General features: G+C 34.9%; 1 protein-coding gene across 9 annotated transcripts in view; it reads right to left on the bottom strand.

The window, feature by feature from the left end:
- Pard3b (par-3 family cell polarity regulator beta) overlaps nucleotides 1–16053 on the bottom strand; it is a 977771-nt gene that overhangs the window by 345588 nt on the left and 616130 nt on the right. For all 9 annotated transcript variants that reach the window (XR_012447363.1, XM_074071526.1, XM_074071528.1 and 6 more), the window contains one exon: nucleotides 10066–10110. Coding sequence is in view for 8 of the 9 variants with exons in the window: in XM_074071526.1 (XP_073927627.1) it covers nucleotides 10066–10110 (45 nt within the window). In the remaining variant the exon portion in view is untranslated. The remainder of the gene's footprint in view (nucleotides 1–10065; nucleotides 10111–16053) is intronic.

The following is a 16053-nucleotide window of genomic DNA, read 5'->3' as shown; positions in this document are numbered from 1 at the left end:
GGAACCTAAATGCAGGGACAAAATTTTTTAAGTATGAAATATACATCTTTGGATACCTCCCCTCCTGTGGTCCCTATTAACAGTTCACTTCATTTATGAAACTCATGTGTACATAAATACACACACACAACTTATAAAGTAATGACCACATTGTCAAAATCAATGCACTCTAAAATGTTTTCCACCCTTAGTTGGTAATGCTATGTAGTCTCAATGTAAAAATTAAAAAAAAATTAAGCATGTAATGTTTTATATTATTTAACATAGATTGGGAAATTACTACATAAGAACTTATCTTCAGATTTCCCAGGTTGTTTTAAACTTGTACTTCCAATATAATACATTGACTAATTTTTAGTCAAGAAACTTAAGATTTAAACTATTACTAGAATGGATAAATATTCATCAGTTAATACTGGAAGATTAGATTTTCCATAGAAGTTGAAATAAAAGGTTGGTGGCTGATAATTGCTCTGTGTCACTAGAATCAAGGAGCTCAGTTATTTTGTTTTGTTCTCCACAACTAATTTATACACAAAACTCTTTCCTTTTGAAGAATGACTTTAAATTCAACATCTTCATGTAAAGCTTTCTAAAATATTTAGGGGTCAAAAACCTTTCTACCTTTTTCCCAGTTTACTCTTTATAAGGAACTGATATTATTTAAAGCTTGTAGGTATAGAGTTTAGTGATTTTATTGAACTTTCTTGTCCTTAGTTTACTAAAGGCAGCCTAAAGCCCAAGAAAGAAAGAAGGATGGAACCAATGCTCAAATCATAGGGTAACATTTATAGTTACTATATTTTTTGAGAATATGATTTGGTTTTACCTGTGGTATATCCAAATTCATGCCATAATATTCTGACTGATGATGGTCTTCTATTGCAATTTTCAGTTTACTTTTTGCTTTGTGTGGTTGTCCAGTCCTCCTAATGTTGTCCAGTCACAAAGCTAATGCAAGACTAGGTACAGAGAGCTCATAAAGTTTTGATATCAAATGCTTACCTTGTATTTATCAGCTCTTATACAACAATTTAATAACATTTTTTAACTGTAGATGTTCACTCTGGCATTTAGAAGCACTATTAGAATCGTCAGTACCAAACCATTGTTTTCTACACATATAAGATTTATTCCCCCTGGGTGGGAGAGTTCCATCATATTTGAAGAATTTGTCATACATAGAGATATGCTCTTCTCTTTATAAAATTATTTTTTACTTATTTAAACAATTAAAAGCATTAGAAACTATAAATTTTTCTAAATTAGTACACACTTAACAAAGGAAATTTTAATTCCAAAGGTAAGCAGTCAAATTCTGAATAATGAGAGTCAGGACAATAATGAGTTTGCTCACTGAATAATGTAGATATCAACATATAAGAGTAAAGCGGGGATTGCTGAGGGGGAGCCAGTGAGACGGGGTGGGGGGCAAAAGTAGAGGGTGAAGGGGTGAATATGATTAAAGTATGAAAACAGAATAACAATTTCATGTTATGAAAACATTAAGCATTGTAAAAAGAAGGGGGTGGGAGGAGTAAAAAGAGTAACAGAGGGGATAAATATGATCAAGCATATTATATGCATATATGGAAACACCACAATGAAATCCTTTTGTATAATTAATATATGCTAATAAAATGCTAAAAAAGACTAAAGGGAACAAATACATACTAAAATAGGCCATATCAATAAATTCTATTGAAACTCAGAATAATTTTTCCTATTCCTTTATATTTGGGAGAAAAAGATACATCATAATAAAATAAAATGTACAATGAATAGCAGTTACAAAGTCTGTGTACACTTTAAGCAAAACATAAACTTTTTTATTTAGTAGCTTATTCAATTTTGGTGGTTTTTAATAATAGAAGCTTAAAGGAAAAATTACAAGTGCTGTGCCAAATTACTCTTTCTGTTGTCCATGCTAGGTCTGGGGAAATTTAAAGATCTTAATGATCATTAAGATTATTAAATCAGGCAAAACTGGTAGCAATGATGTTCACAAAATTAGAGATTGGTTAGAGGGAATTCAGGTTTGAACCTCAGGTCACTGAGCATCTGAGCCTTTGTGTGGTCACTTTCTCTAGGCCTCAGTCTACTCTTCCTACTTTAAGAATATAATGTTTCACTTATTTCTAACATTTTATGAGCTACCATAAGTTGACAACTGGAAATATAGTTGCAAGAGATAACATTCCTTGAACATTGCATAATTGTGAGTGTGGGTATGTGTGAGTCTGTATAAAACACATTTTTTTTCATAGTTTTGCATCCAGTTTTCCTTCAATGACTTGTCTATTCCATCATCTACATATTTATCAATAGTGTTTTTTATGGCCAAGCCTACACTGTCACTGTGTATGTGACAAGTCTAATGATGTCACCTGACATCATTAGGAAAATTGACACCATTCACATCCTTAATTTCTCACCCTTTTACCTACAAATTGATTCACACTACAGATGTCCCTCCCACAACTCCCTGCAACCTAGGCTAACCATCTCCAAGGCCAGCTACTACAAAGCTACCCTAATTTTTATCCTTTTAACAATGGACTCTTTTCTGTTTCTTCCTTCTCTTACAAATAATCTCTTTTCTCTCAGCCTATAAACATGGTTCAGAGTTTCTCACTGATAACATAAGACAGAACAATGAAAACACATTTTCTCCTCATCTCCAGATACATTTCTCTTTCTTTTCTTTTAACCTTCCTTTTGTAGAGCATCTATGCTGTTTCACCTTCCTACTCCTCTTCAAGATACTTCATTCTGTTTTTCTTTCTTTCTTTTTTTTTTTAATTCTCTCTACTGAAACTCACTCAGCTGAAGTCATCTCTCAATTTCCAGACTAGTGAAAACAGGCATCTTCCTATACCTTCTGAAGCCTTGGGACCATTTTATTTCACAAATTCTCGATCCCCTCATTCATCAGTGGCAGGAGCTCTTTATAAGAAATAATCCATCCCAAGATTTTTCTCTATTCATCAGACAAGTTAGGATTGATTTTGTTGGCAGTTGTAGAGCCATTTAGACAAACTAGGTGGTAACTACTGCCATTCTCAGTCACTGCCAGCATATGAGACCCCAGTCATCTATTCTTTACTGTGCTGCTACCCTTGTAATACTCTGTGTATCTGTAGTGTGACTCACTGTCCACCTTCTCCTTCCATCCCACACTTGACTTCTTGAGTTCAACTATCTTTCAGTGATTGATCAAATACCATTCACTTTTAACCTCATCTCTGAAATACTCCTTTTAAGCCTTACTTGAAATCTAGCTCTGCAGAATTCTGCTGCCCTGGCAGCCCTTCTCAATGGAAGCTTCTCATTCATATTTTGCAGGCCAGGGTTGGGAGAGGACTCAGTTTCCTCCTATTTCTCATTTCTACATTCTATGTATTGCTCCTCTACTCTCATGTAAAATCCTCTTTCCTGCACAGTGCCTGCCAGCCTACCATGCTTCCTTCTACTCCTGCTTATCCTTGCCCTCTACACATTCCCAATTACTTCACTTAATAGGGGAAGGTTCTGGCATATAGCTTCTGGTTTTCCTCTCTACCCCATCTGCATCTTTTATCACCCTTGTTATCAAAGGTACATGCCACAGCAAACCACTGGTTCATAGAGACACAGGCAGAAAACTTGGTCTTGACAATCCTAAAACCTCTGGGCTGGAACTAAACCTGCCCACTGCTGAGACCAGCAAATCCCAGCCTACCTGAAGATAGGTGACAAACAGATAAATGTTTACTGCTGGTTTTATTACACATCATAGTTGTAAAAGTAGCTAATTGATGATATTTACAATCAAATTTGACTTTCTTTTTCATTCACCCACCAAGTTTAACTAAAAAAAATCTCATAGATTTATGGCCTAAATATTTTTTTCTTTTTTGCTTTCCATTCTAATTTCTAATCACTTAAATTTACTTTTTGGTTCTTTCAAGTCCCCACAGTCACCAGATTGATACTGCTATAATATGATAGTTTCCCACTCTCCTCCTTTCATCTGCTTCGTGTTTTAGCCTGTAGCATAAAATTACATTCTGATTTGGCACGAGTCCCTATGATGGAATCTCTGCCCACTTGCTCAACCTGGTGTCTTCTCACTCTCCCTTTTTACTCCTGCTGCCCTAAATTGCCTAAGGTTTCTTGAATACACCTTGATGTTTCATGTTTTCATAACTTACATGCATGAATATGTTAGCTCATTGACCTTTTCTAAATCTCTAACTTCTATTTAACTTTCAGATCCTGCTATGGAAGTACTTCTTTTCTGATACTGACAGCCATTCTCCCATCCCAAACAGAATCAAACCATGCTCCCTCTGTGAGTTTTCTCTACTATACTCTTGTGTGTCAATGTATGGAGCAGATATCTAATCAGGCATTTATCTTCTTTCTCCTCTACCATTTCACAAACTTTTTTCTAAGGCAAGACCATCATATTTCACTTTGTATCTCAGTACTTACCACAGTATCTGTCACAGAACGTGGACATTTAATAAATAAGAGTGGGACTGAAATAATTCTTTTTGAAATTTGATTTGGAAAAATTTGTCTCGTTATTTACTCATGTTCTGCCTGGAGCAAGGGGAGTTAGGGGAGAGCGGGGAGGCAGGGGGTAGAAATGGCAAAAACAATGTATGTACGTATGAATAAAGAAAAATTCAGAGATGCACAGACCTTTATATTTTAGTGGTAAAGAATTTTATGAAAAGGACTGAGTTTGTTTCCAGGTCAGTTTGTTTCATTAAATTTTAGAGATCACAATATTCAGTAATCTTTGGAAATAGGAAGTGCCAAAGCTGCTTCACAACCAAGTTTGCATAGGAAGAACTGTGGACACATTGCTACTTTTCCCATGATAATTTTCCAAAACCTGTGGAAATGTAAACCACAGGTAGAGCCTGAGGGAAGCATATATATTTCTATGTCTAAAGTTATACTTATCCAATATACACAACAAATAACAAAAGAGATGATGGGGGCAATGTAACTAATGTGCAATACAAGCCTAGTTGGAATAAATTATAATGAATAAATCCTAATAAAAATTTTATAGTAATAAAAAAAATTACAAGAGCTTATAAGGTTTCCAGTAAAGATGTTTGTCTAAACAGACAACTATGCTGTATTACTTTAACTAACTTCTGAGGAAAGAAACAGAGTTCAAGTCCACTAACCACTAACACAACAACATTGTTCCTTCATCAACGGTAACCACAAAAAGTCATGGACAATGGTAATCCAGTTAGAACACCTAGATATGAAAATGACTCTAACTTGCATCCCCAAATTTACATGAATATTTTAGTTTTCATGTTCTGCAAAAATACAGAAAACTAAAAGAAGAGCATTTATAAAATTTCACTTAATAGTTTGTTGTTTTTGTAATAAAGTGAGTATCTAATCTCCTTACATTTTAAAAATTCTATTTTTTTTTGAGATAGGTCTCCTATATAGAACAGGGTGGCCTTGAACTAACAACCCTCTTCTCCCTGCCTTCTGAGTTCTGGGATTATAGGTGTGAAATACCATGTCCTGATTAAAAGCTCTTTTCTTTTTACAAGGATCCAGAAACTTCTTAGGCCATATTTGAACAATCTAGATTTAAAGATTATATACACTGCATTTAGAACAGAATGTAAGGTCTACCAAAGTAACAACTTCCATATTAAACTCTCAGCCTTGCTATAAGGAAATGCAGCATATACACATTTTATATAATTTATACATACCTCATATATATTTTCTCTCTCATACGTCTCTCAACATGGGCCACACATTCACACACATATACACATGCACACATGCATGTGGGGAAACAAAGGTAATAAGGATCAGATTGGATGTTCCCCTCATACTCTGAATAACTGTAGTCTAGTAGAGAATTACAGTTACTGTGTTCCTTGTCCAGCATGCTAAATTTATGAAAGGCAAATACAGATTTATCAGATATCTTGATGTGGGTATGTCACATCTTGCTATTAGAACAATATGTAAGGTCTATGTCTTCCTCCTATATTTCCAGTTCCTGGAACTATGAGGTGTTAGGCATGTGCTGATAGAACATGAATTTCCCAAAAGCATAACATCTGGGTTCACATCCCAGTTGCACAGAGACCAGCTGAGAGATCAAGTATGCAAATACCCTGAACTTCAGTTTCTTTGTCAGTAAAATGTGTAGGGGGACCAACCAAACTTAACAACTGTCAGGCAGCTCACATATAGATAGCCCCTCAATTGTTATGAGTACTTGCTTGTTAATTCATAAACTTGTCTCAGAAAAGGTCTAGACTTATTGCCAACCATTACTTTCACAGACCTGCCTGCTTTACAGCTACATAGACAGGTGTTTGAGAATATAAGAAATTAAAACAGAAATAGGAAAGCTTTTTAGTCCATTTTGCAAATTAATATGTCAGAGCTCATAAAGAAGAACTCATTGGCTTTCTTCAGTACTGCATCATCTTAAAGAGCTGGGTCAGCAAAGATCCCTGCAGACAGTCAATATATATTAAAACAGCTCCAAGCAGTAAATCAAAACAACAAAAAAAGAAGACGACACAGTTGAAAAAAAAAAAAGTAAAACTTATAAGGCCTTTCTGACTGAAGGCAGAGGAGCACTAAGCTGTTGGTTGGGTATCAGTTTAGTATATAGAAAGGAAAAATAAGGAAGAATTCCTTCCCAGACACACTTTATGACGCTAAGCATAACCAAAATTGAAGCATCATTAAAAAAAATGCCAAGTTTAATATCATTTCCTCTGGGTTCTAATGTCCCCCCAGAATACTTCGGTAATTTAAAAAATATTTCATTGTTTAAAATATATTTTAATGCTTTTTGTCTCCCCACATTTCTAGGAGTTGGATTTTGCTCAGTGAGTAAGACAGGTAAAGAAGTTAAAAATGTTTTTGGTGTTTCAAGTCTCACTGAAACTTGTGGCTTTTCTTAAAGGAAGTAAATAAAAGGTCCCTTATTTCTAACTTCTTTGGATGAGTCTCACTATTGCATGGACATAAAGACCTTTCCTATGTGGAGATGGCCCTACCAGATTGCAAACAGGAGAATAATCCAGCAGTCTTCCTTACTGGGTCATGAGATGCCATCACTGTTAGAGGAAACTCTTGCAGTAAAGCAGGTTGTTAGAGGAATCTCAAGAATATTGGATTTACTCCAGAAGAGGTGAGTAGAACATTATGTTTTGGGCCAAATATGTTAGAAAGATTTATCTTACCTGGCCCTTTGATTTGATCTGAGCTCTGAGGAATAAACCACTTAAATATTAAACCTTGGAAAAGGTGCCAAAAGTCTTGTCACAAATTTGGGAGGTACCCAAGCCAGACCAACAGATGAAACTTGGCACAAAATGGCTCTCTATGCATTAAGTAGCTGACTCAGAAGAAATTTTAACTCATATGAATTTATTAAAATGTTGAGTATCATCCCAAATAAGATGATGGATGATAGATTTAGGATAGCATATAAAATTTTACTTTCTGTTAGTTTTGGGCAGTATTAAAGCCGCCCACATTTCTAGGATTAAATTAGAGAAAGAGAGCTACTTCTTCCTAGTGAAAAAAAAAAGATGCTGGGTTTTTACTTAAATGTTCTGAAGAGAGGATTTGGGAAAGGAGAGAGGATACTGCAACAAAAATTTGAGCAATCATTTTCAATACTGTGAGACAAGTATCATCATAGAAACTTACAACAAAATATAAAAACATAACTTGATAACTTCCTTAGTGGTCTCAGACTACCTGTAGAAGATTGAGACTATGGTTACATATGAAGTACATTTTTAAAATGATTTTGTAACTGAAAGTGGTTGCCAGAATTAAAGGAGCCCTTAACAGCCCCAACTACCACCACCTCATCTACCTCCATCACCAAAGGCCAAAGACAAAGTCTTCCAAATAAAAGCAGCATACATAGGGAGTTACATTTTGTGTGAGGGATAAGTGCCTGTGAAACATCATAATTTAAGATTAATGTTCCAAAAGGAATAAATGTAAAAAGAGGAAGGGTATGTTCTTAGAGAGTTTAAATGTATAACCTTAGTCACATTATTTTTCTTTAATGATACTCTGTGTTTTCTCACAAGTGTCTCTAGTAATTTATAGGGTTCTCTCATTCATTGTAACACTAGGGTAAATAACTTTATTTAGCCCTCTTCATTGCATGCTGTTTTTGATCCACAGTGATCAAGTTTCTGGTTGTTTTTTAGTATTTACACAGATGCCCAATGACAAACTTGATGATGAGGTAGTAGGATATAAGAGTACGTAAAAATGTAAGGGTGGTAAATGTACATTAGTAATGGAAATCTTCCATACAACATCCCATATATTTAAACAGCATGCTCCATGCGACATAAAGATTGTTAGTACTATTTGTGTTTACCAGCTAAAGTGAAGTTGTCGTGTGGAATTTATAAGGAATCTGCCTCACAGCTTTAAAATTCTACCATTTTTTACTTTTTAAAGAATTTGGAAGGTTGCCACTTCAAGTTTTATACTTAGAGTAGTTCTTTATTAACATTTTACTATCACACTATAAAAAGGGCACAACATTTAAAAATACCTAAAATATTATAGCGAAATACTAAGATGATATGTTCTTAGTTAAAAACAGTAACAGTAACTTTTAATTACTTGCCAACATAATTTGCTTGGAAATTAATAAGATTACAGCAAGATTTGATTTCCTCAAGATATCAAAAAAGCTATTATTTGTTCCTTTTCACAAACCAACTAAAAACCACTTTGACTTTTTGCCTTGAATCCTATGGTAGTGCATAAAAAGGCTTCAATCTTTGTACATTAGTATGTGTAATAGAACTATAAACAGGGCCACACATTTAAGATGAAAATAATGTAAGATTTCTTTGGGGCTCCTTGGTCATGAGAACTTCCTTCTCAGGCTCCTAAAAATATTTCCAGTGGTAGAGAATTTAACGGAAGAAGATGAGAGTTACATGCAGCATGCAGCAGTTTTTATCACTCCCACAATCTTTTCTTTCTCAGCGATCTAACCTCTTAAGCTCTTTATTAGAAAGAAGTAGGGGGAAAAGTCTAAGAGTGTGAAACAGCTCTTCCCCGCTGTTATTACTAGAGAATCTGGAGAAAGAAGGAAAGAAACAAAATCATAATCTTGCCCCTGAACATGATGGAGGTAATGAGGCATCAAGGCCACTTACTGCTGAAAACATAATTGGCACATAAACACAAGAGACGCTCGGTGATAGGGAAGACTTCTTTGTTTCAGAAACGGAGGGATGCCAACAATTCATTACCCTTCTGTTGTGTAGAGTGGCAATTCTAAGAGGCAAATGGATATTCCCTGCCCCCCCAATAGTGTACCCCCTAGAAGAAAGGGATTTCTGCAGTAATTGCTAGCTTAGTAACTTTAAAGGTTTATACCTTAAAAAATATGTACGAATTATGCTCCAGGAAGGACACAAGAAGAGAAGGCAGGCTACTTGGTAATGAAGGGAAAGCTTGGAATTAACATACAACAGTACCTCACACATGTAGAGAAAGATTAGGAACACTTAGAGATTCGAGCTGACTTCCCAGAGAGCATCTAGGGAGTCATTCGTAAGGGAAAAGAGGGATAATACAGTCATCTCTAACACAACCCTATTGATAACATACATGTTAATATATACATGTGTATAAAGAAATGACCATATCTTTCTTTACTTATCATTTTAATGTAAAAGTTTCCATAGGAAAAACTTCCAGACTTTCTTTGGATTCCTTTGTAGTTTTTTACTTGTTTTAAGTGGTCAGCTGGCATACAGGTTTAAGATTTTTAGTTTTATAATTATATTTTGAAAACCTTTCCTCTCAAACATTTTGAGTCAGCATACATTATACCACTGTGCACACACAGCCAAGCAATAATTCATTTCTGTGGAAGACAGAGACATCGCACGTATTAATTAGAAAGCCTTTCACTGACTGGTGGGTAGAAACAGGTTCCAACTGCTGCTCAAACACAGCCAGTGATTTCCAGGAAGGGGAAGAGAAAGTCAGCTACAGGGAATTTCTTACCCGATCTGTGTCCCGCCAAGGAATGGATTTTGCTTTCATCAGGCACTGAGAAGAAAGAGACACAAGGATTAGACTTGCTCATAAATCAGATATTTTAAAACAATAAATTAATATAGATATTCATAATAAGTTAAATCTTTTCTGGCAAAGACTTGAGAATTCTTTTTTCTCCCAGTTTACCCTGGGGCACCTCAGTTTTATCGATACACATTTTAAAGACAGCTATGGAAAAAAACAGATGTGTATTAGATTTTTGATGAATATAACATTTTAAAATCTTTTCAATACTTTCAGCTGAATTGTTATTGCTATGTCTACAAGAGGAGAAAGAAAATTCAAAGACTTAGAGATGTATAGAATATGTAATAAAGCTCTTTGAACATAAAAGCAATATGTGTATGTTGAAGACTCAAGAATCAGACTTCTGTATCTGGTCAAAATGGAGGAAAGGGGGAAAGATTTATTTTCCCTGAAAAATTTTTAAGAGCTAGACAAAACATGAAATGATGACATTGAACTGATTAAACATCAGACAACAAAAGACAGTGACTCCACAAAGGATAGGTAAAACTTTCTCAAAGAAAACTCAGCCCAGATGGCTTTACTGGCAAATTCTCCTAACATTTAAGGAAGAAATAATATTGATTCTGTAGAAGCCTTTCCAGAAAACTTAGAAGAGGGTTTCTAAGACCACAAGGCTTTCGTTTAACTGAAACTAATATCAGGAAATGACATTATCTGAAAATTTCTAACCAATATTCCTTATGAACACAGATGCAAAATTCATAATTTTTAAGTGACTCTTCCAGGATGACCACGGCAATATCCAACAATACCTGTCCATTTATTCACTATGTGCCAAGGGTTGAACAAAGTGAGGAGAATTTGCTAACAAGGAGGATCTACTCTATTTGATGGGTCTCAGAGTAAGATATCTCTCTTTCTTCTTCCCACAACTATCCATTCCCATTTCACAGATGATAAATTATCTTTCTACACTAGGATCCTGGGTTAGAAACTTCCCAGTTCTATGTGGTTATTTAAAGTCATAAAGTTGTTTTAATAAGTATTTTCACTTTCTGCACCTCACTCTCACAATGTATAAATTGTAGCAAATACTGCTTTTGGGGTTTGTGGGGAGGAGGATATGTATGAGTTTATGCAAAGTTCTTAGAAAGTCATATAGTAAGCACTTAGTAAGTATTAGCTGTTAACATCATCATCAATGAGAAACCAAACAGAAAAGTAGAACCATGTAATGAGACAGAGGTAGGCTGAGTTCTGGGATTACCAAGCAAGTTACTAAACTCTTTTTAACTTCAGTTTTCCTGTGTGAAAAATGGTGATAGAAACAGTGTACAGGAAGTTGTGGGAGCCAAATGAAAAAATACACACACAAAAAGTACTTTGCACAGTGACAGGTACGTAATCCTCAATACTTAAAACTTCTTATAAGTGGAAGCTGAGAGAAATGGCAAGGGTGATGAGTTTGATGAAGGCTGTAGTGTTTATGATCTCACTTGTTCAGCATTGTAAGAAACAGAGAATAGTTGAGAACATGCCATGCTTCAGCAAGGCGCTAGGAAATTTTACATGGTATCAAACATGGATGATCAAACATCCACAGCAGATGCTCTGTTCATCCTGTAGTAGACAAAAGGCAAGGAGACACAGGAGACTATATGGTCTTACTAGGTACAGTTATTCTGAAAAAGCAGTTTGCATAAAGTTAAGCCTTTTGATGTTGCTTCATTTTTGTCTTTGTTTTTTAATATAAATAACTTAAGTATTCCAAATTTCCCAGCCATGTTAGGTTTAACAATGAACACCTTAACTTTTTGGCTGAATAATGCCTATTATTCCTAGTGGGAGTACTTATCATTATTTTAATTGACAATTTGAAATTCTTTAGGATGCTAAAATAAACTATTTTTAAAAATAGTGTGGAAAACCCAAATGGGTGATAGGCATAAAGATTAGGGGTCTTGCTCCATAATATTCACTGACACAGATGACTATCTTTAGGACAGAAGATAAATGAATAAACATAATAGAAAAGAGAAGGAATTGTAATGACTTAATTAATAGAATACATTTTATTTAAAAGGTTAAATTTGGAACAATCATCTTTTATACACCTGCTTAGTGCTGGAAAGCAATTTAAATAACAGTAGCAAATGAGAAAATGAGGTAAAATTACACACACCACCATGTTATTTTTTAAATGGCAAGTGTTATAATTAATACTCAACTTCCTTTATAACCTACATCACCTTAGAGCTACTATTAAGGTTATCTCTTGGGGTTGGTGCTTAAGTGTGGCAATTTTGCTGCATTATATTTGATAGCACAGTGACTGGAATGGTAGCAATGCGAATTATGACAGGTGTGTCATTATTAATAAAGAACTTATTTATAAGAAATTGAAAAATGAGTCGGCCTGGTATAGGAAAGGCATTCCATTCCAAAGTAGGAAAATTCCCAAAGTATCAAGTGAGAGAGTGTTGGTAGAACAAGAGCCTAAGTCTTTTCATTCTGGTTCTGATGAAAGACCTTTTTCTTTTCTTTCTTTTTTAAATTTCTAGAGCACATTACATTCTCTTTCTTATCCTTCAATTTAACCCAATAACTGGTACTACTTGTTTTTGGTTATCTTAAAGGGATATTCTAGTAATTGAAGAGATGTCAATGAAATGTTGAGTCTTAATGAAGATGCCACTCATAGGCATTTTTATTACAACCATTGTTTTCACTATAGCCATTATTAAATACAGAGCGCCATATACTTCCCCTTTTGAGGTTTCTCTGGATTTATTTAGCTAATGGGATTTCTATACTAACCTTCTGTTTTTTGACATTCAACATTAAGATCAGTAGACACTATTTGATTTAATTACCATAAGATGCTTAGTAAAGAGGAAACTATTTGGTTTGGATGTTTATTAATTTTCTGTTATGTTCTCTGATTCAGGAAGACTTGCTTGGGAAATCCAGCAGCCTGATGGCCTATGTTTCTAATTCTTGTTGTAAGCCTTGAAGCTAATTAGAACTGCCTGAGCACCAACAGCACTTTTTAAAAAAGCATAAACAGACTGTATTTTTTCCACTTAATTTCAACCAGGCTCATTGTCAGAATTAAGAGAAAGAAAATATAGAGAAAAAAATCTATGAACAAGATGGCACTCTAAGAACTTGTTAGTGGCAAACATTAAAGTGCATGTAATAGTTATATGTATTGACTTCCCAGTAGGATGCATTTATATTAATATAGTGATCACTTAAAGTGTTTTATCCTTTTGTCAAGCCTTCTTATACACTTTAAATGTTTTCTCACTAGGGGAAAACAATCCCCATGCTTACTGATAGCATTTGACACGCATTCTATAACATAAGTGACTATTAGGGACTGCACTTGCTTAATAAAAATTTGCAGAACAGTGGCAGATTTGGTGAGTTAATGGGCCCCATATGTTCTTCCTATGCTGACAGAATATGGTATATTGCTAACATGCACAAATCTCTTCAGATAAAAATTGCCATCAGCTACACTTACTCTTTTTGAGAATGCCAACAGTATGTCATGAATGGAGAATATGCGAATGTGTTCTGAGTCCCACTACTTCATATTGAGAAACTTTGAGGCAAAGTAGTACTCTAAATATGGTGCAATGTTTGTTTTTAACATAGATAGCTTTGTTTCACTTAATTTTTTATTTTAATATCTTTGACACAATACAGACTACATTTTTGAAGCTGCTGTTTTTTCCACTACAAAACTATTTCTTCTAATGAGGCTGTTACATACTTTGTTTTGGATAGTTTGCTAAACTAAATATCAAGTAACTCCTTAATAGTTAATAAATTTGTTTCTAAGAATTGTTTCTTTAGAACTTAAAATTGATGTCATTGCCAATATTAGGAATCAATTTTCTTCTCTATTAGCAGATCAATTTCTGTGCCACTGATTCATTTCCAGAATTTCTAAGGAATGCAAACCTGTTTCTAGTTGTAAATTAAGCTGCCTTCTCAGCAACCATGAGCTATTACTGCCTTAATTTATGTTTTTTATGTCAATGACCATTTGACATACTGTTTCTCTGGAAGACTTTCTGAGTTTTTTTTTTTTTTTGATGGAAGCATGCATTCAATAAACACCCATTTGTACATTTTAATGAATTTCCTCATGATATTTTCATACATGTATATAATGTACTTTGATCAGTCACCCCTGTTATTCTCTCCTGTCTGCCCCCTTCCTCTTGTTCCCTTTATCTTCCCATATGGTTCCCCTTCATTTTTTTACATGTACTTTCTCCATGTAAGAGAAAGCATGCAATATTTATCTTTCTGAGTCTGGCTTACTTCCCTTATGATGATGTTCAGTTCCATTCATTTTCCTGCGGATGACATAATTTCATTTTTCTTTATGGCTGCATAAAACTCTGTTGTGGATATACACCATATTTTTTAAAAATCCATTCATCTGTTGATGGGTACCTAGGTTGATTCCACAACTTGGCTATTGTGAGTAGTGCTGCAATAAACATGAATGTCAGTACTGTGAATTTTTATGTGTTAAAATTTTCTTTCAGGGTTGGGTGCATGGTTTCAGTGGTAGAACGCTTGCCTAGCATGCAAGAGGTGCTGGGTTCAATCCCTCATACTCACAAACAAAACAAACAAAAATGTGGAATCTAGATCTAAAAACAACAGCAAAAAAGGAGCATAAAGACTATTTGGTGAGGAGCAAGCAGCAAGAGGTAGGAAGTAGAAAAGAGAGGCTGAGGTGGGAAGAATATTATTGAAGTACATTGCAGGCACATATGAAAAGGTCATAATAAGACCCATTTAAAATTGCAAGAAAGTTAGAACAGTGGAGGGCTGCAGGAGGGGGATAAAGAATAATGTGTGTGGGGGGGGTGAATATGATCAGAGTACATTAAATGCATGTAGGAAACATCAAAATGAAACACCTCACTTTGCTCAATTAATATATGCTAGCAAAATAATTTTTAAAAAAATTCTCCATCTTTTGAAACACACACACACACACACACACACACACACATCAAAAACCAAACAAGGCTTTTGCTAAGAAGAAAAAAAAAGGGAGGTTAGGAAATCAGTATAAAACATCAAGGCAAACATGTATCTCACTATCTCTTCTAGCAAGCTTCCCCAAAAGCACTAAGCTCAGTTCCAGATGTGTTTCTGCTTAGACAATAAGCTAATCAGAACTTAGCAGCTGAAGTTATCTTACAATATCACAGTGCATCTTCAAAAGCCACAGTGACACAGCCTAAGAATGAGGGGCCCATGCCCCTCGTCATTATCCAATTGTCCACAACTCTTCAATGTTGTTCTCAAACTTCCCTTTCTTTATCCCTAAACCTTAGGACATCTTAAATCAGATGATGAGAAAATCTAATACTTTTCATGTTTTTCCACTGTTGACTTTAGCTCATTAAAGAATATTGGAAAAACCAAATCATTCCTTCATGAATTTATTAGCTTTGAATTAGTTCACTAAACACTATTTTTCTCAAAATAAACAGATGCCCATTCTGTCCTCTGATGAGATAATACGAACAAGTAATATGTTCCATGTTAAACAGTTTAAGAAGAAAAAAGATATGAAGAGTCAGACAGACACAGGGGCTCATAAAATAATGAAGGTTTAAGTAAGTGAAAACTTTAAGTAATTGATCTGAGAAAGGCAAAGATGACTTTTAGCACCTGGGATACCTTCAGTCACAGGAAGGGAGTGAGTAGTGTGGAAAGGGTGGGGGAACTACAGCTGTGAGCTAAAAGGGACATGGATGCTGACACTAATTACATGTGTGAGTGGGAGCTAACTACTGATTTTTTTTTTCAAGAAATGTACTGAACTTATTTTTAAAATGTGTATAATGCCCCATTAGATGAGACAAACATAGAATATAAACATATCATGGAACCTGGAAGAAGTGGGTATGGGAAAAATAGGCT

Source organism: Castor canadensis, chromosome 4, assembly GCF_047511655.1.
Source record: "Castor canadensis chromosome 4, mCasCan1.hap1v2, whole genome shotgun sequence".
In the NCBI taxonomy this organism is placed as follows: domain Eukaryota; kingdom Metazoa; phylum Chordata; class Mammalia; order Rodentia; family Castoridae; genus Castor; species Castor canadensis.
The sequence above is the reverse complement of the archived record's forward strand: the minus strand, read 5'-3'. Positions and strand labels throughout refer to the sequence as shown.